The sequence below is a fragment of the Trachurus japonicus genome, chromosome 11 (assembly GCF_045865225.1).
Source record: "Trachurus japonicus isolate A0001 chromosome 11, Traja_1.0".
Classification (NCBI taxonomy): domain Eukaryota; kingdom Metazoa; phylum Chordata; class Actinopteri; order Carangiformes; family Carangidae; genus Trachurus; species Trachurus japonicus.
The window spans coordinates 30,456,353-30,477,544 of NC_140917.1; the positions used below are offsets into that span (position 1 = coordinate 30,456,353).

A 21,192-nucleotide genomic window follows, 5' to 3' on the forward strand; every position below is an offset into this window, starting at 1 on the left:
GTTAAATTTAGGGATGCTCAGAACAGACCTTCTTTGACTCCGACAGCAGGAGGCTCTTCAGTGCAGTCATGTGCTGCCACCTGCTGGACACACACGAGTTAGGCCTCAACACAAACTACAGACATGCTGTCAGAGGAATGCGATATGTCAGAGGATCATTGTTTGCTGACTTTCAGTCTGTTGCATTTCCAGTTTTTAAACCAACAGGCTACTTCTAATTCTATCTTTAGCATCACAATAATGCTTTGTATGTCTTTAGCAAATTACAAAGTGAGAAAAATACACATGCACTTAACGCAGGTGGATTCAAAACAGGCTCACTGGTAGCTGACAACTCATATCTGAGGATGTTCATTTTAAAACCACTGAGTTACATGGTCATTTCCCTCCTTCCATCCATATCATTTCAAGGGTACAACAGGGTTTTTTTTTTTTTTTTTTTAAGCACAACGCGTTATAACACTTCTGCCAACAAATAGGATAATTTCTAAGAATATCACTCCTGTCTTTCAACTAAATTAGAAGTGACCATGATCCTGTTGCTCAGACTGAGGGACTGAACATCTGTTTGTGACATCAGATTGAGACCTGTAGGTACAGATGTTTGTTCTGTTTATATTCAGTTGTTACTTTTTAAGAAGGCTAGGATTAGAGCATTTAGCATTTTCAACAATGTTGTTTGGTTTAATTATCCTGACAAATTGTTATATTATTTGTATAAGGCAACATTCTCATGATAAGAATGAAAAACTAGAGCATTGCTTATGTTGGCATTCAGTCAAAGCTGTGAGTAAAATACGTTGTAGCAGCACATTAAAAACTGTGCTCTTGGCCTCTTGCAGTATTTTGTGCATTTTCTCAAATAACTTTTTCATTTTTTATCACGATCACCTCTTATATTTCCCCATCACAATTTTATTATGTGACTTTGTACAATAAAAACAAAACAATTCATTACAAAATACAGATGCGGTACACAAAACTGTGCTAAATGTGATAGCGAGAAAAGCCAGCTTGGTACAGTGACAGAGTTGACCGCCGTTTGACTGAGGAACCTCAGCTTCAGTTTTCCCGTCCACCAGCCAACAAAGACTTGCCACAACCTCCCTTTATTTGTGTTGGGAAACGTCGTTATATAGAATCTGCGCATGAATTTCAAATGAATTCACACGGAAGCAGTTTAAGTTTGTTACACTCAGCGTGAGTGAAGTCAGGAGTACATACTTGTTTTCAAGAGCAGGGCTGGAAAACGCTGCCTATGATGCTGCAAATAAAATGAACACAATTCATATACCAGGGCCAATACAAAAGACAAAATAATACAAAGTAATACAATGTTACATGTGAATCAAGATAAACAAGTTGAACAAGATGGAGGAGCATAGCATCTTGGGAGGAAATTACATGGGGTTGGTTTTTTGGCATTAAAAGAAAACAGCAGAGAACGGTGAAACATTCCCAGAGAAGAGGAGGAAACACTGACAGCTGTGTGTTTTTATGTGAATATATTTGTTCATGTGAGCAGTGACCCAAAACACAGGATAGTTCTAACAAGAGTTCTTACAATAGGAATATGAGGGAGGAGAGACCAGTTCAGACAACACTGCCCCCTGGCTTTCACTTGATTATTACACAGTAATATGGTCAAACTGTATACTGTAACTGATGGGAGATGATTGACAGGTGCTCTGACAATCAAGGCTGGCAGGCTGGCAAAAAAAATGAAATACACTGTAAAAATGTGTAGGTCCTCCAGAGTCATTAAAATATCTTCTTCTTCTTGTTCTTTTCCAAGGTCCTGTAGATGGAAGAGCAGAGAAGAAGAGTCAGTGTTTGAAGCATCACACAGAATGAGCTGCCTTCATCTCACACAGCCTGGAAGCTTTGATGCTATTGTTGCTGTTGTGACTTTTATGTAGAAGTGAGCGTAGCTACACAGGCATAATACTAAAATGTTATAACCATGATGAACTGAAAGTGTGTGTTGACCTGGAGGCGTCTAACTTCTGCTGCTCCAGGATCCTCTGCTGGGTCTCCCAGCTGGCCTTCTCCTCCTCGTGCTGCCGGCGTTTCTCTTCCAGCTCTCTGTGCTGGGCCTCCAGGTTCTTTTTCATTTGCTCGTGACGTCTCTGGAGCTGTAGGGCCACCACAGAGCAAAATGTAAAATTTACAAAGGAACTCAAACTGATAAACATGAAGGTTTTTTTTTTTTTTGTTCAGCAGCATCATTGGTTTACCTCAGCCTCTGAGTCTCGGAGCTTTTGGAGCTTCTCTTTGACCTTCATCTCAAACACTTGTTCCATTTCTTGTTCCATCTTCTTCATCTTGGCCACATGCTCCCGCCGCTCCTCCTCCATCTGGGCTAGAGGACTCCTGAAGACACAAACTAGGTTCATGCAAACAGCACAATGTGGCGAGGCCTATGGATAGCCCCACATCTGTGACATCTCAGACGGACATGACCCGACAGTGTTGAGGAGAGATGCGCTCCCACCCTACTTAAAAAAAGTGGCAGTGATAAAAAGGAGAAGAAGCAGGACCAGGGAAGGAGGAAGGAGCCGGCTTGCTCCCCTTCCCTGGAAGCCCTCTGTGGCAGGTGGCTTCCAGTAAGGGGTGGAGCTGGAAGGTGACAGGGGCTATTCAGGAGAACAGGCCTTATGACAGTAAACACTAAGCCCTGCTGATTCTACACACATGTGCACACCAACTAGAGAAATGCAAGCACTTTCAATGAGCCATAGGAGGAGCCTCATAGCACAAAGCTAAACATATCAGTTCATGTTAGAAATGGCAGTAAGTCATTAACAGTGTTGGGCATGTTACTTTGAAAAAGTCATTATTTATAGTTACTAGTTACTTTCCCCAAAAAGTAACTGAGTTACTACATGATAAAAGTAATTAATTACAAGGAAAGTAACTATTGCGTTATTCCTCCACACAGACAGGCTCTGTGACATGCTGTATCACTCCGCCTCTTCCACACAGGCTGATCCAAACAGCTGATAGGCACCACGGAGTGATACAGGGCGTAGCAGAGCCTGCCTGTGTGGAGGAATACTGAGTAAGTACTATTGAGTTGGTTAGTTCCAGATCAACGGCTTTTTCTGACCAGTTGATGAACTCAAAAAATGTGTTATGTCCTACACTTAAACAGGTGTATTATTTTCTGATGGGACTTCTTGAGTCAAGTAACGGCGCATTTCATTGTCATAACGGCGTTGTGACAAGGAAGCAGTCATTTTTTATTGTTACTGAAAAAAGTAGCGCCGTTAGTAACGCCGGTGTTTTAAATGCCGTTGTTCCCATCACTGGTTATGAGTAAGATTAATGAGTAATTATGTGAGTAGTTAACTTGCATCATTGTATGATGACTTATAACTGTGTTATAACCTGTTTATACTTTTAATAACCCAATTAAGAACCAGTCATAAGGGTTTTACTGTAAAATGCAACAGATTCCTTTATTATCCTGCTTGATGAGAAACAGAAAGGCAAAAAAGGAAAGAAAAGAAAAGAAAGTCCTATGAGGCAGGGAGAGTGAAACTGATCACAGAGCAGTAAAAGCAGATGGTTTGGTGAGGTTAAAGAAGTGAGGTAACACTTACATGCCGTCAGTCGTGTCAGGTCTAAAAACAAACAACACAGACACTTAGCATGCTGCCATGAACCATGCATCAGCTTGTGAGGGTGTGCTAGTGATCAGTGACAGCTGCAGCCAGATCAGTGTCAGATGGGACCTGAATTAGTGCTGTGAGATTAGACACCACTGATACCAGTGGTTGGTTAGTGGGCTGTTAGTTCTGGGATGTTTGGGCCTGGGCGTGGATTAAAGCTGCTTTACTGACAGCTTGCCCCTTTTAATCGGCAGGTCACCTGCCCCAGACTGTGACCTCTGAACTGCAGGTTCCCCCCTCGACCAACATGACCCCATCAGGTCACTATAAATGTGCATTTCATACAACAACAACACAGCAGTGGGTGGACTGTGGTCATCAACTCACTTGGCCAGCTGGCCCTTGGCCTTGTTGTTGTCCACACCGTTGCAGGTGACTGCAGCTAGTTTCTTGCTGCGGTAGTTTTCATAGTGAACGTTGTTTGTCACATCCTTCAGGTCCTGCATGTGGGTCCTGGAACACAACAGGAATACACACAGTCAGTCACTCTGGAGCTTCTTCATTTTCAAGTGTTAGTGTGAAATTTGCACACAACAACAATATTTCAATGACATTCATTATCATTAACAGTAAATGGATCAAACTGAAAAGCAACTGTAAAAGTAACTGTATTAGAATTAACCCTGTACAAGCAAAGGTAAATTATGTAGTATTCAAAATAAAAACAATTTGCACTAATTCTTCACATTTAGACTTAGAGATACATGCATGTGGATTCACAAGAGAAATAATTATGATAAATAAGAAAAATACCACGTTAAAACAAACTTTTCAATACATAACAATAAAAACAAATGAACAACTGTAATATGAAAATTCTGTTTTGTTTACTTTGCATTTTACTCACCTGATGAGCATGTTCCGGAGGATTGTAAAGTCACAGTGGTCTCCATTCTCCACTGTAGGACAAACACAACACAAGTGATTAGAACAATGTAACATGTCAGAGCAGGAAAAACAGACAACAGTGGAAACATAGAAACTTACCAAATAAAAACTATTATTCTATTACATAAACTACAATAAACTATTACTCTAATGATTGCTGAGCAAATTAATATCTCCTGAGGAGAATATTAACCTGTCATAAAACATAAATATACATGTTGACATCTATGTGCCAGACTTCCTCATTTCCTTGTTCCTATGACCTTACACTGTATATAGGTCATATGATTACATTATGTAGTTGCCTTGCAGGTTTGACATTAAGTGCGTTATCCTTGCAGCAACATACATAGGTAGCTGACTTGCTTTGCAAATGTTAAGACAATGTGAGACAATTTATGATGCATTCAGTTGTATTTAAGTTCATTTATGTTTATGTACAACTTATCTAATAACCTTTGATATGCAGTTATGTTGATGAGTATAGACCAATCAAAAATAACTTATTAATAAATGATCCCTCTACTAACAAGTATTACAGTTATTTAGCTAAAACAAATGATGGTGTGTTCTGCTTCTACTTAGAGTCTTTGTTGGTGTTATCACACATGTAATGAGCTGTTGTCTGGTTTTTCCATGGCGGCATGTGTGGATGTTTGTTGTACCACAAAGTGTCATGTGGCACAACAAGCAGCTTTTTCTGTTCCTCCTACAGCTGTGAGAGCTTTGTGCAGACTGCGGTGGTGGATTGACTTCCACACCTTCTCAGAGGCCTTGCCCTCTTACTCTCTCTCCCCACCCTCGCTCTATATTTATGCTGACATGGAGCCAGAACATGTTTGGTATTCCAGAACTCACTCCTCAGTTTCATAATAGTATTTCTACCAGCCACCCACCAGGCCGTGCTTCATTCAGCTGTTCAAGATGAAACAGACACAACCCATGATCCGGTGTGTTGCATTCACTGCCACCTATTCATGTGTCACATTCGCACCGTGCATGTGTCCTCATCACTTTAAGCTGAGCATGTAATGTTTCGCATGTAACACCACAATGTCACAGCGACTTCCTGTAGCAGGTAAAACAGGACCTCTCATATCCTGTTCTGGGCAGAATCATGTCTGGGTTCTCACTGTATGTCACCATGGTAATCTGTTCTGCTTCCTTGTGTTTTCTTCACATTAAATCTTCACCATGATTTGATTGAAACCATTAGTTCACCTGAAAAGAAACAAAATCCAACTGCGTCTAAGCTGCTGTATATGACTGATGATTACATTAACTGGTACAGTGGGAACTGCTCATACTGATCATGGCTACACTGATCTACTGAGCAGAAGCCTGACAGAATCATTCTGTACAATAATACGCTTTGAAGAATTAAATAGTCTGCTTACAGTCTGCACTCTGGGTTTTGTCATACATGACAACATAGATATGTATCACTTGCTGTCTAGTACTGCATGTATGCATAGACACAAGTGCATAACCACCGGTAACAAACCAGACAACAAAACAATACCATGTGCTGATAAGCCTTGAATTCTGCAGGGTTTCAATTTTAGTATGAGCATTCATTTGCTGATATGAAAATACAAGTAGGCATGTTTCAAATTCCTCCTCCCTGAAATATGTACATAACACAATCTTATGCAGGGCTTAAAGTAAAAAAAAATCCTGAACTTTTTTCCAAGGAGCGGGGTGCAGTGGATCCGACGCATAGCCTACACATTATAGGCAATTTAGCAAACAACTTTTTGGCATTGTGCTTGGTAATGTACACAGGGTTCATATACATTTTAACCAACAAATTTCCATGACTTTCCCATGACTTGGCAACAAGTTTCCATGACATTGCAAGACCTCTAAAACATCAATATATGCATGAAATGTATGAAAACTATGTAAAAAAAGAAGAAAATAAAATAAAAGTGGAAATGTCAAAAAATAGATCTAATGACAATGGGCTTTATGCACAGCTCCACTACTTCCTGAGCTCAAGCCAGCTTCATTATTACATACAGACAAACTGATTAATCCAGGTGTGTCTGACCTCACAACAATGGTCATCCCCCCCCCAGAAAAAAAATGAAATGTGATTTTAACACATTGAAGCATTCTGGTGTACTCTGAGAAGAACATGAAGGGAACATTTGTTTCAGATTTTTAAAAAAGCACATTGAGTACTGACTGAGGTTCCTATAGCTTAATTGTAAGGCAACAAGGCAAGAATGGCTGGAGTGTATGAAACTGAACTCAACTAGTCTAGTGGGGAGCAAAAAAAAAAATCTCATATTTAAAATCTAGGGGTCTGGAACAGCCATTCAAGGGGCCGTTTCCTCTGCTACGTCCATGCAGCGTTGCGCTGCGGACATGCACGGAGAAAAAAAAAAAAAGACGAAACCGAATGCGCGCCGTTACGTCCGCTCGGACCACCAGCTTTGTTTGTGCCGACGTCAACAGCGGCAAGAGACCCGACGCTACCTGGCGTATCACTGCGTATCACTGGCGTATCACTGCACGACACATTTAGCTTTGTCTTTGTCCTCCGTCTTCTCCAGCCATGAACTTATCTGTGTGCAGCCAAATATTGTGTGTGTGTTTTTTTTTTTTTCTGAAATTTTCAAACGCCGGAGATCCGGCACGGGGCCGGAATACTTTAAGCCCTGCTTATGTAATGTAATGTGCTGTGTAATTGTTGGCCCCAACGTTTTATTTTTAAAATGTATTAAGTATAACCCTTGTGTGAGTATGTATATGTGTGCATGCTCAACACTGGGATAAAAGAAGAACAATAACACATGGATTGTGTTACTGCTTTGCAAACCAACTGCAGATATCGGTGTGTTTACTTGGGTGGATGTTTCTATGTGTAAATGTACAGAGTGGGATCAGTTGACCTTGGACCTCTCACCTTCAGCCACACCCCATGGGTACTGTCTCCCACGCACTCGTTTTCCATTGACCTCGATGATGGTGTTACTACCGACTACAGCCAGGGGTAAGCGATCCTGCAGAGAGGAGGGAGGGGGCACAACTGTTGTACAGCTCACATGTACTGTAATGGCTATAAATACACTGTAGGCGGTGAGGCCATGCTAATGTACAGTATGAGGTGAATTTAAAAACATACTGCATTGGAGAAATAACACAGTAGATGTGAATTTAGAGATTCTGGGATAGAGCATGAGAGTAAAAGTAACCAAGTGGATCATTTTTGTTTAACAGTCAAGGGAAACCAAAAAATGACGGACCTTGATTTTCCTGATCATCTTCATCTCTTCCTCATCATCTGTCTCTGGGAACTGGTAGATTTTGATTTTGTGCTCCTGGATTTCTTTCATGATCTGCACGTGACATAAAAAGAGTCAAATCATTATGGATGCTAACAAGCCAACTGCACTACAAGACAAACTAAAAAACTAGACAAACTAGGTCTTCGGCACCACTGAGACTTTACTTTGACCTCTCTTCATGGCCACATTTGACTTTAACCATAAAGTTATGTCAAGTCAAATGTATTTTATTTAGAAGATATCAACTGCAGGTGTGCAGGTCAGCTGAAGGTAGATCAGAGCAGTGCACCATGCAGACATACAGTCTGCTGAGATGCAGAGGAACGATCTCTCAGCCACTGTATCTGTCCAAAAACATAGCTTCATTAACCACAGTGCATTCAGTGGTGTTGTCCACAAGCTTCATGTCTTTATGGACAACAGTAGGACTGAGGGGTCAGGACAGGAAGCTGCGGGGGACGGGACACAATGTGACTTTTGTTAACTCTGGCATAAGAGAGAGGACAGTTGCTAGAAGCCTGAAGGGGGTTAGGGCCATGACCACTGCCAACCCACCAACTGGAGAGCGTTGTTTTGATGTTTGAAAGACTTTGCAAAAGTTGGATATGACTCCATGACATCTTCTCCTGGCCAAGGCTACATCCATTACAGATGGCTGTGAAATGGCATCTTTGGCATGTGTGGACAATCTCAACTTCAAATAGTCAAGAAATCACTGGGCAGGATGGAGCAACTCTCCTTTTTACATTTGGAAATGAACAGATTTTTGGACATAAACAACACTGACCTTTGACTTGGAGTTAATTTGAGTCTGCATGTGAAAATTAAATTTTTTTTTGGCCATGTTAACAGTTTTGTAGGAACATTCAAATCAATTTGATTTCAATTTCCTTGTATTGTGATCGAGCATTAAGCACAACAAAATCTAAGTGCATCTCTCCTTGATAATTTAAGAGAAAAAAAAAGAGATAAAATAATTATACAAAGATTATTTAAGATATATATACTTTTTATATATATATATATATATAAAAGCCCCAAATCTTTTATAGTGGTGATAGTGATCAGAGCAACATAAACAGCACAGTGACCCTGGAACAAATGTTAGGCATAAAAATGTATCAAGTAAGAAATCAAGCAAACCTGTCTCTTGAACTGTTGACACTCCTCAGGAGTCATTGTGTCAGCTTTGGCGATTAGGGGAATGATGTTAACTTTTTCATGTAACCGTTTCATGAATTCAATGTCGAGGGGCTTCAGACTGGGGGGAAACAGCAGAGAAGAGACGGGCAAAGATGTAAACTCCAGGTAAAACAAACACAAAAACACAAAGTTGTTTACTACAAACACTTAACTAGCAGGCAAATTGTGTATAGTGCTTTTTATTTGCCCAGAGAGCCAACAAAGCCTTGTTCAGTACCCCACACCTTGATCAACAGCACTGGTCTGTAAAACCACCCTTTGTTACAGGCAACACACTGTGTATTAGTGTTAATGCCTGGCTGTAGCCACAGCCAAGACACATGGGTCTCCAGGTCAGTGAGCTCAGCCAGATTATACTATGTTATTCCTGCCTGGTGGGCCGGTTGGAAGCCAGAGAAAGCGTTTAGACTGCTGAACTCCTGGCCACCTGAGGATGAAGCAGCAGGGGAGCAACCCTCACACACCAGCTGAAATCAACAGCTCCTTTACTTCATAATGAGGTGAGGGGAAACCCCTTCAAAGACAGCGGTAAGGTAACCACCTAAAACTGACAACTTGACAGGGACCAAGCTGATTCTTGGTGAGGCTGGTATGTGACAAAGTGATGCACTGAGGGATAGAAAGGTAGGAGCTATGTTACCACTTTTATATAGGACCTATCAGAAACCACAGAGGTGAAATATCAGGGTACAACTGAGCTTATGTAGTTAAAAACCAGAGTGATAGCTGCTCTTTACCATTGAATATTCTATGTGCAAACTAGGCACATAGAAAAGAAATATAACCCTGCAGTGTGGTTAGGCAATCACACATGTGTTTGTGAACTAATCACAATCTAGTCAAACCCTGAAGGTGAGTGGGTGTGTTACAGACTCCCAGTGTCTGGAGGCCACAGAGCCATCAGCAGGGGGCAGCAGCTCTGGTTGGCTGGTCCGGTGATACAATGACAATCCCCAATACATCTCTCATAATCTCTTGTAAATCGACCTTTTCATTGACAAGACTCTTTCCTGCCAAAAACAAATCACCAAGGTGACTTACAGACGCTTAAGGACTTTACACCAGACACCAGCAGTAAAGATATATACAAACTTCTTCATAGTAACTGATCAAAGCTTCAGATTGGTATTATCAGACTTCAAGATTCATATCACTATATCCAAGGAACTCACCAGGCTGGATGAGCATGTTGAAACACGCTGACATCATCTTGGTGTCATTTTGGATTGTGATCTCAGCTTTTACAAGCAAACCGAGCTCTTGGTTCTATCTTCCTCTAATTGAGCAACAGCAAGAAAAACAGTGAAATGTGCTCCCTTTTGCTTTTTGGCCATTTCAGGCAGCATATCTTTACATGTCGCAGTCTGTGGTTCAAAGCCATCAGAGCTGTACAACACACTTGGCCAGCTTCTGTTTTTAAATGTTTTTTTGTTTTATTTTGTTTTACATGTCAATGATTTTTTTTTTCCTAGACAATTTTTAAGCCCTAACCAAAGTTGTCCTGTTCTGTGTCACTTCAATTTAGTTTATTGCCATTTAACATGAAGGAACAAAACACATTACTCAGGTCAAGCAGTGTACAGGATAAAAAACATGTTTGAAAAGAAATGATATAATATAATAATAATTGAAATGACCTAAATAGAAAAAAAAGAGAATAGACACCAAAACTATTTAAGTGGCAGATTTGTGATTTTTTTTATCAGCTTGTTTTTTTACTGTCACTTCCTTGTGCTGCTGAGTACAAATTTTGTGATCTCCATGTAAAAGCGTGTTCTATAATGACAACAAATTAACCTTGAACATTATAATAATACACCAGATTCCGTGGTTAGCAGGGTCCCTGCAGTACCTACCCATGTCCAGATGGGGCGATGAAGTACAGGCAGCATTGCACTCTGTTGTCCGGCATCTGTCGCCTGTTGACTCGAGACTCTGCGTTGAGGTAATCTTCGAACTTGCTGTCGATGTAATCGGTGACTGGCTGCCAGCTGGGAACCATACATCATCCACATCAGTTTGGGTTATACAGTGTACAATCATCATATACCGGTAAGTCTCATATACCAATGACAGATGAGCTCACCAGTTACTGTTGTCAACGGCATCGCCAAAGCCAGGGGTGTCAACGATGGTGAGCAGAAGATGTACACCGCCTTCCTTTACTAGGACCTTTGACTGTTCCACCTGCAGACACAAGGACAGAAACCAGTTGAGGAATAATTACAGGGTAGGACCTCACCCTTCACATCATGTTTTGTAAATACACAGAATGTATTGTAAGTGTCAAATCAATGTCATCATTTATAACGTTTCACAGAAAAATGTCTAAAAACAATTAGTCCTGTGTTCTATATCATGTTGTTGAGTTGCAATCACATCCTCTATCCTGTATCCTCAAACCTACGATGATACGTCAAAAACCCCAGCTATACAAATATAAGTAATATAGTAAATATTCAAGTCCCATGCAAGGCAAAGGCATCATTGACATAATTAATGAAGAAATAAAAAAATGTTTTGAGGGGACATGTCAGGGATTTAAGTGTCAAACTCGTTTCCTTAGGAAGCACGGCCACTAACATAAAATGGCTCAATACATCAGATCATAACAGAGTGAATGAATGAATCAGAGCCAGCTCAAACCATGCTGCGGCCACTACGCACAATTTAGGATGAGCACAGGGCCTCGGAAAGGCAGCAGAGGGGAGGAGGAGAGCGCTGTGGTGAACAAATCTGCCTCTGACCACATCAGAGAGGCCAGAAGGACTGAGTTCTGATCAGCATGGGGTTGAGGCAGAACCCGTGATTAGCAGATGATGAGCTTTCATTTCATCAGCAGATCTGAAGCAGATTTTGTCAACCACCACTCTCATATCAGAGAGCCACAGCCCAACAGGCTGAGTGAGGCCAACACAGGAGGAGTTGCTCCATACAGCAGGCACCACATGGAATGAGCATTACCACACACATATGTAATAAACAGCCCAAGTCTAAACATTCATTGTTTTTAACTGAGGACTGATGTGCAGCTTCTGTGGTAACATCGCCTGTAAACAAGGTCATTTTTTACTTATGTATATTTTTGATTAAACATTTCTATTAGAAATCAGTCAGTGTATGTTGTTCTTCATCTACATCATAACACATACAGCAAGGCACTCTGGATGTCTCTTCAGAAAACAGACTGAATGGTAACCACCAGTAGGAGCATCACGATGACCCTGGGAAACTTCTCCTCTGACAAACAGCGGACGGGATCTGATCTGATGTCAGATATGATAGCTGGACAATGCGTGCTCCATCTGCTTTGATAATTGAGTTCATGTCATGACTCATGACTCATAAACAACAGTCAAGACCTACAATGGTCATCTTGACTGATTGAAGTTGGGTCCATTGATTAATGTTGTTGATGTCAAATTGTGACCCCACCATCTGCTTCCTCCAGTCTTCAACTGTCTGGCCCTGAAGGTGAACCTGGCGTTGTGTTCAAGGCTGGACATGTTGTTCACTCTGGAGCTTGTCTGAGCAGTAAAGAGTGATAATCTGACCAATCATAGCCTTTCTTTTAGCTCCTACTAGTCTGGCCATACGCCACATTTCCATCAACATGTTTTCTGCACTTTTGTTATGTTAATCCTACAATTCCACCAAAGCAGGAGTGAGTGTCTGGTGTGAAAAGTGTGTTATACCTGCAGGACTAACTTTTTTTTTTTTTTACTAGGAACACAAAAAGAGAATTTAGGGGCACAAATGAAATTTGCAAAGCAAATATTGACATTTCCTTTTCATTTATGATGCTCATACACATTGGCCTGCCACCTGTAATGACAGATTCCAGATTCTTTGAGTGTTAAAAAAACAGCTAATTTACTGGTTGCACATGTGCAAGTAGATTAAAAATATACTTGCACTCTCTCAAATTTCAGGGGCAAAATGCCTCCATGTAGGCCAGTCTGAGCAGCCTGTCTCTGGCTGGCAGCCCTGACCTATACACTGGCAAAACAAGACTAAGCTCAGTGCTGATGGTATAGCTGGCTAATCACCAAGTCCCTGTTGTTATCTGCTCTCCTGCCAAACCCAGCCGACACAGACATCTGCCCCGGCCTATCAACTCAACATTTAACACCCACTGTCAGCAACAATGGAGTCTATTACATATAGTCATCCTCTGGGCCAAATACATTCTCTGGCATGACCGGGAGAAAAAGCTCTCTGTGTATTTATTGTCTTTGTCTCTGCGGCAACATCTAGAGGATATAGCTCGGCGCATTAAATCAAATATATTTAATTTAATGCATTCATTCATTCCATCTTAGAATGCATTATGCCCTAGAAACCTGAAAACCTCAGTCATTCCATCCGAGTGCCAGCAGTCTAAATCTCATTTAAACTTTTAAGAAGAGCTGAGAAGGTGTAATGGGCAGGTTAGCAAATTGGAAGCAGCAGTAGGACAAGGGCAGACAGAGTCCCCCAGAGTGTTGCCAGGGATTAGAGGAGATTTAGAGTAAAGTAGAGCACAAGAAACCAGTGAAGGGAAGATGCTCAACTAGATCTTCTGTACTAGCCCAAACTCATCAACACTACTAAAGGCAGAGAAGGCTGGAGCTCCTTCACACAAATGGCATCACCTTTCACTCTTCAAAAGGAGGTGTTAGTGCAACTATGTGACTGTGAGGTCTATTTGAAGAGACACCAAACGTAACCACTATATCATCTGTATTGTTGTCACTGCAAACACAATGAAGACCTGAAGACACGGATCATAAGCAACATGTCTTTTACATTCAGTATCAGTATCATTTGATCTGAAAGATAAATCATTTCATTACATCTGGAATATTATGACGTCATAAAGCATCTTTCTACAATAACTCACACAGATTACTTAAAGTGTTGATATGACTCTCTGAAATTCATTGAGAAATGTGAGTTCAAGGCTTAAAAAACACAAACAGATTTAATATTTAAATTGGCTTTTAATTGACTGACTTTTTGTGTGTATATGGGTTACAAAAGGTTACTTTAGTTTTAGAAACTCTGACTACATTCAAGTTTAATCAAACCTTTGCAGATCATTGTGGCATAAATAAAAGCTGGAACACCTTAGTCCCATTTTGTGGTAAATTTTGTGTACAATGTAGGAAAGAAATGGTGTCAACTGTCGAACTTTAACAACCATCAATCACAATTACACTGCCTAATATGAAATTATAACACCCTACCTCACCGTTGACAAACAGACTACCTCATTGTTAAAGCAGATGAACCGGTCTCACTGTCTGACATAAACTCCTGGGTGACAACAGCTGGGAGGAGCCGCCTCATAAAACATGAACTCACACAACAAATATTCAGCTCCTAGCTGTAACACTGAGGGGAAACAACACACCTGTGCTGTAGCAGCCTCGGGCTTCTGCACTTAAACTGTGACAATAACCTATCATGTTTCAATTAATGGAGACATTTCAAGATCTTTATGAGATTAAGTGATTAGTGGTGATGATAAATATACAGTGAGTATAGAAATGTCCCAAACTGTATTGAAGAAGAAGAAGAAGAGAATAAATCGGAAGAAAGAGAATTACCTGAACAGTTTTTTTTATTCTATGTGAAGGACCCGGGTATTCAGGGGAGTAGAGGTCTGTGAGAAAGAGTGAGTTGATCAACGTCGACTTTCCCAGCCCAGATTCCCCTGAAAGACAAAGAGTCAGAGTGAGTGTGTGAGTGTATTTCATGATATACATGTTTTTAATCCCCTTTTTCATGCCGGACTGACGAGCATGAAACAATGTCCAGATGTTTATCTCCTCCATTACTAAGGCAGTCTCTTGCTGTTTGACATTCTTTACATGTTTGACATTCAAAACTCTTTTCAGTACAGGAAATGGGTACCTTTAAGTCCATTTTTCTTTTTCTTTTTTAAAGGGCAAACTGTAATGTGGGATGAGGAAAGAAACAGCCAGGGTTTGAGTTCTATCCTGACAAATCCCTTTCCTGTCTACATTTCAGGAATCTAATCAGAGAATCATGGGAGGGAGGAGAGGGGCAGGGAGAATTGAAACCACCACAGTCATTGTGGAGTCTCACTCTATTAAATGAAGAAGAACAGAAATTAAAAAGCACAGACTCCTTCAGTTCATATGAAGTTAAAGGATCTGCAACGTCATTTCATGCATCAACTGCCTGTCTGGATGGAAAAGCTGCTGTTTTAACCTAGGTTTTGTGTTCTAACAGTAATATTCTTCTCATCAGCTACACTGCAACAATTTTTTTTCCAGTGATTTTATTCTGAAAGGCACGCGCATGTGAACTCATAATTACTAATACTCTTACAGATTTCTAGAAACACATTTCTTTGGAACATAGTGCATGAGCAAAATCTGTACTGGGAAAAGATTTTAAAACTTTGTTTCATACAAGTCTGTAGGATAATAAGCCTAGAGGATTGGATGACCCAATAAATGTTAGCATGGTAAACATTACATAACTGCTAAAGCCACCCTGATCTGTAATCCCTAAAATAATGAACATTACTAACCATGAGAAAACTCTTTACTTCGGAGCTAATAATAATGTTAACTAGCATGCTAATATCTGTACCTACATTACAGCAGTAAATCCATCCACACATCTTTAATTTTGGTAGAGCTTAACTCTGAATAGTATTAATCTAGTATAATTTTGATGAGTAATTAATCACTCCAATTATTCAAAATGTAAATAACATGGTTCTAATTGGATCTTGAATAAATACAAAAAGTCTGCATGGACCAGGAGGTTGTAGATGTGGTAATTGTGCCTGTTAAGACTGGAGCGAGTGGAGGGCAACAAGGAGCTGAACAAAAGCCTCAGTGTGAGAGAAGAGGCAGGCTCATGGCCATCTCCCACTGCAGCCAAAGAGCTGCTCCTGACCTTTACAAGTGGCTGGGGCCAAAACGCTGCCACTGCTGCCAGATAAGACCATACAAAAGGATCCTTCACTCAACACACTCTCAGAGCCAAATATTTTCCTAACTGGGTAAAGCCACATTTATCTTGCAAACTCAACATAAGTGATCATAACTGGTCTGTGATGAAACATGCGAAGACCACTGTAAACATATTTTCAAGGCTGAGAGGGAATGATGAGCTCTTATTCATGGAGGGATGGTGGTTACCAGGGAGAGGCTGTGGCTCTGTGCAATGTGCGGGTGGATGCATATGATATAAATGTCAGCTTGAATTAAGGAAACGCAAGGCTAAGAAGAACAGCAAGACTTAAGAGTGACACGGTTACAATACTGATCAAAGCCCAGTGGAAGGAGAAGGCAGATGAAGAGCTCTGGTTACACAAGAACAGGACTCATGACATTGAGAAGTGAAGATGTTAATGGTGGTAGTTGCCTGTGTGGAATGAGGTGGAGGATGGAGGGGGGCTCTGCCACAAGACTGAAATTAACTGTGGGGATCTGATGAGATGATGACTAGATCTGACTGACTCAAAGAAAATTCACTAATCTTGCTGCTCCATGTGTCAGACTGAGTCCCTCCTATGGAAGAGGATTAGGGCCACTGTAACTGTGACTTCTGACTTTTCTCAGAATCCTGAGTTTAAAGTCTACGCTGATCACTGGAGACTCTAGAGGCAAAAGTCCTCCTTTAACAGTCAGTACGTTTACATGCAGAGCTTAATCGAGCTATGCTCAAAATTTGATTTTGGCGTAAAGTCGGACTTCTGTCCTTGTCTCATATACATGCAACTGAGAAAATCGAATAACTGACGGGGTCCGCCCCCTCATGCGGCATCACCCGTTGTTTCAGCGGGTTAATACGCCCCCGTCCTGGTGACTTTTCTGTCACCTCGTAAAAAACTGAATATAAACAACTTAGTAAGCTTAATAATAAATTCTCAACTGCAGTTCCCGACCAGATGCGCCAGTCTGGGCCGGATTTGCGCTGAGAATAGGATACGGGCTTTCTCTCTCTCTCTCAGACGTTGGGTTTTTTCCTCAACTTTGCCGGGTTCGTGCGGCTTCTCTGCTCCACTTTGTGCCGTCTCTACTGTTGTGGAGCATGCGCACATGCATTGTCCAGCTTCAGTCTGACTAAGGTGTATACATGACGGAGAAAATCGAATTCCAATCGCATTATCTGAGTGTCTTAATCGGAGTTGGAGAACTCCGACTTTAGTCAGACTAAGGCGTTTACATGCACTTCAATTGTCCAGTTATAGTTGGATTAAGGCAATAATTCGTTTTTTTCAAGTGTCATGTAAACGTACTGACTCTTGAATGAACCCCAGATGGAGGTATGAAGTTCTATGAACCCATGAGTTTTTAGTGTGGCATTACACATCAAGGCCCTACACTCCTTAAACTGTCACTGCTGTGAGAGTTTGGTGTGTTCAGGTGGCTTCAGTTGGGTTGACAAATGGTGTAGTCTGTGATCCTTTATCTGGCGCAGTCGTTAAGTGTGTGATCCCCAGTCTTCATAAAAAATCTGCTGAAGCCAGTCAGTCAGTGTGAACTGTACTCCAAGTATTTTCTAAATCGTCAACGATAAAACAAGGGAAAGTACAGAGTAGACACTTCATCTACTCCAGCATGACAAGTGTGTGACTTGGCAAATTACCCTGCTATTCTAATTACATGCTGCACACAGAATTGCCAGTGCAGGGGGGGGGGGGGGGGGGGCTGCAGGGTGTGACAACATGAATGCTGGCAGGAGGGCGGGGGTGCTCTGATTGCTATGGAGACAGGCTCTTTAGGCCTGGAGGCAGGTAGACACACTGAAAGCCGCAGACTCAGTGGATGGAATGTGACATTGTGAAATCAGTGAGTGCAGCTTCCTGGTCAGGTAGCCGGCCCAGGACGACCAGCAGGAAGAGAAAGAAGGCCGCTCTCTGGGTGTGCCTCGCTTCAAATCGGCTACTCAGCCTTTGACTTTGGCTGCATTAATGGAATGACAGGAACGCCTCTGCCTCCCCCCCCTCCCCCACCACAACCGCTACACAATCCAAGAGACTCAAGCAACATGCACAAGTGCAAACACACACATACAGCAGCAGAGGGCTGCCTGCTGCTGAACAACAAACATTTGGATTTTTAAGTGCAGCTCTTCCTCCTCTCAGTCACAACAGCTACAAGACCAGTAGAATTGACCATGACGTGCAGTCACAGCTTAGTGTTGCTATTCATAGTGCACCTTGCATCATTTTTCCCATTGAATGAGGGAAATACAGACATGTGATGTGATGTTGCATATCCTGAAAACGTCTCAACCAAAAGGCTTCTTCACTTCTGAAGACTACACATGTTCAGCTAAAAGGTTTTTGCTTTAAGTGGTTATTAAACCCAGCTGAACTTTACATGTTTTCCTTTGAGGAAGTTATATTCTGATATTCTAACAATATTCTATTCAGACCTCAGCACAGAAGGAAGGTTGTCTTGCTGGACCTCTTAGCATGACTGAATTTTACACATGGTTCACTTAAAGGTCCAGGGTTAGGGTGTGTAGAATGGGGGGAAAACTGTGACATCCAACATTCAGATTCTAGATTGCAAAGATGGCAAAGTGACGGTGGCCTTCGAGGACAAAAAAACTTGTTTCCACGACTGGGACGACTGGGAGTATTTCAGGAGTATGGAGCGATGAGGTGAAGATCTAAACCAATTGTCTGCTGTTTCCTCCTCCTTCTTTGGTTTATTTATGAATGCGAAACTCGCGAAACGTTTCTCTGGCTGGCTGGATTTTCTGCTCCGGCTACCTTCTGTAACAGTTTGTTATCATGTATCCATGACAACAAACTTCCATTCATACTTCCCTGACGCGGAGTGGTATGCTGTGATAAGGCTTTAGAATAGTAGCTGTAGTATAGGCTCATTATATCACAGTTACAGTAACAACCAATCAGATTGCCAGATTTCACCTTTCTGTTTTATAAGTTGATTGATATAGAGACAAAAAATAGAAAATGCAAGGCTCAATAATATTGCTATTATGTTTTCAGATCCTCACATTCCACAAACCATGTCAGGGGGTTAGGGGTGAGAGTTATACCCCTTTCCCACTGGCCAAAAAACCCGTTTAAACCCGCTAACAATCGGCTTTTGGTGGCAGTGGGAAAGGCGCACCGAGCTGCGTCGACCCGCGTCGACGCGGGTCAAGCGACTCGGCAAGCGACGCGGGTTAAAATCACCTTTAATGGGCTCGGCTCTGCTCGGCTTGCAGTGGGAACGCCAGACCCGCGTCAACCCGCTAATTTACGTGATGACACTGAACGTTACGTTCATCGCACCGGTCGCGTCTCATATCACGTACCAAAACAAAGCTCTGCTCGCATTCGAGACTGGGATCAAAAGATCAAAGAACACTGACCGAAAACGGTTGACAAAAAAGAAAAGAAACGACAGTGTGTTTAACTGACGTGCCGTGCCGCGGACGAACCGTCGTATGGCCGCGGCAGACTCGTTGTCCTCCGCGGTCCTGGTGCTCCGCAGGTCGGCCAGACGCCTCGTCTGCCTCGGCCGACAGACCTCCGCGGCAGGCGGCTGTGGCATGACTCGCACCGCGGATGAGAGCGGGGCAACATGGTTGCTCTGTCTGATCCCCCAGCGGGGGGGCAGACTCGGCTTATTTTGGTCAATGGGAAAGGGGCCAAATGCCGATTGTTAGCGGGTCGACCAGCGTTTAAAAAAACCCGCGTCGACCCGCTAATTTTAGTGGGAAAACGGCTTTAGGGACCTCATGCCCCCCCTGCTCCCCTATAGTTCACACCCTGCCCGATTGTGTCTCAGTAGAGGACATCATGATGTAAAAATAAATAAAAGTGCTAAAAAAGAATTTAAAATCATTACTCACCTACAACCATGAGTGTGAACTCAAACCCTCTCTTCACTGATTTTCTGTAAACTTGGTTTGGAAGATTTGCAAAGCCCACATAGCCCTCCAGGTTCTTTTGTAGCTGTGGACCAAAAACATTTTTAGAGAGAAATCAATACAAACATCAAATAATAACACTGGGCATCCATTCACAGCTAATGACTGTTCTGTCTTCAACTGGCATAGTTGAAGACAGAACAAAGTGATTTTGAGTGAATGTAGTGCAAAAGTGTTATCCAAACTTTCATGGGGAATGAAAATTTTAGCTCAGCTAGAGAACAATATGCATTATGGGGTGGAAAAGTCTTATCAATTGGCTATCTGCAAACATAGAGTATACTCTATATTTCCTTCATTTCATATTCTATTTCTTATTCTTATGCTCATTAAAATACAAAATTAAGAAAATACTTTATCACATCTCCTTTGACAACCGTGTTCCTCGATAATAGTGGAGAGATTGTTTGACAGTGAAATTGGACAGCTCTTTAGAGTCTACAGAGCCCAGTGTGACTTTGCATGCTGATGTGAATGAGACAGAACTTACAGCTGGTTGGAGGGCAGACAGGTGGCAGGGACAGGACGCAGGTGCACGACCACAGAGAAGAGAAACAGAGAGGACAGTTAGTAACAGGGCAACTTAACTGACAGAGGATTTCTTTCTTAGCCATGCCTATATGCTGGCATATCTGAGAGCTGTTAGTACATGAATGAATCATTTGAACAATTATGCAAAATATAAATCTCAATGGAAATATCTAAAATAACTGTGATAAACTTTTTCAGTTATAGTACAAATCTACTGTGAGAGCAGCTTTCAGTTTCTGAGTGTTTATTACACAGATAAAACTGTCATCATGACACCTGAAAAAAAAGTCTGTGAGGAGGCAAGTCACCCAGACAGTTAATAAACGTATCCACTATGACGAGTCCAAATGAATACACTTACACAACAATCATTTCTTATCTTATATCTCTTGTTGCTTTATTGTAAAAATGAGCATCTGCCTCATGCATGAGAGTCTGATTAAAGAAACGTCAGCAACGTCAGGCCCACACCGGAGCAGCTCTAACGTATCATTGAACAGTCATTTCCTGTGTTCATAGAGGCTGTCAGCAGTTAATCTTGAAGCTTAACATGATGCATCCTTCACTTGTAGCAGTGGCCTCACTGTAACCGCACACACACACACACACTGCGTTACAGACCATATCATCCGACTGGCTTACATCCCCGGGCTCTCAGCCCGCTGCTTTCTGTATCG

General features: G+C 41.8%; 1 protein-coding gene across 2 annotated transcripts; it reads right to left on the reverse strand.

Moving 5' to 3' along the window:
• Positions 1–890: 890 nt before the first annotated feature.
• On the reverse strand, positions 891–20,031 carry septin7a (septin 7a). 2 transcript variants are annotated; one of them, XM_085792253.1, is made up of 13 exons: positions 19,907–20,031; positions 14,653–14,759; positions 11,148–11,248; positions 10,918–11,052; positions 9,002–9,119; positions 7,817–7,909; positions 7,477–7,573; positions 4,522–4,573; positions 4,002–4,127; positions 3,606–3,626; positions 2,238–2,373; positions 1,990–2,135; positions 891–1,798 (listed from the first exon to the last, which is right to left on the reverse strand). In XM_085792253.1, exons 1-13 carry the CDS (start codon positions 19,914–19,916, stop codon positions 1,762–1,764), a joined length of 1,179 nt encoding a protein of 392 aa, XP_085648379.1. In that variant the 5' UTR covers positions 19,917–20,031; the 3' UTR covers positions 891–1,761. The 2 variants fall into 2 exon arrangements, with proteins under 2 accessions (XP_085648379.1, XP_085648380.1); XM_085792254.1 differs by lacking the exon at positions 3,606–3,626.
• Positions 20,032–21,192: the final 1,161 nt, after the last annotated feature.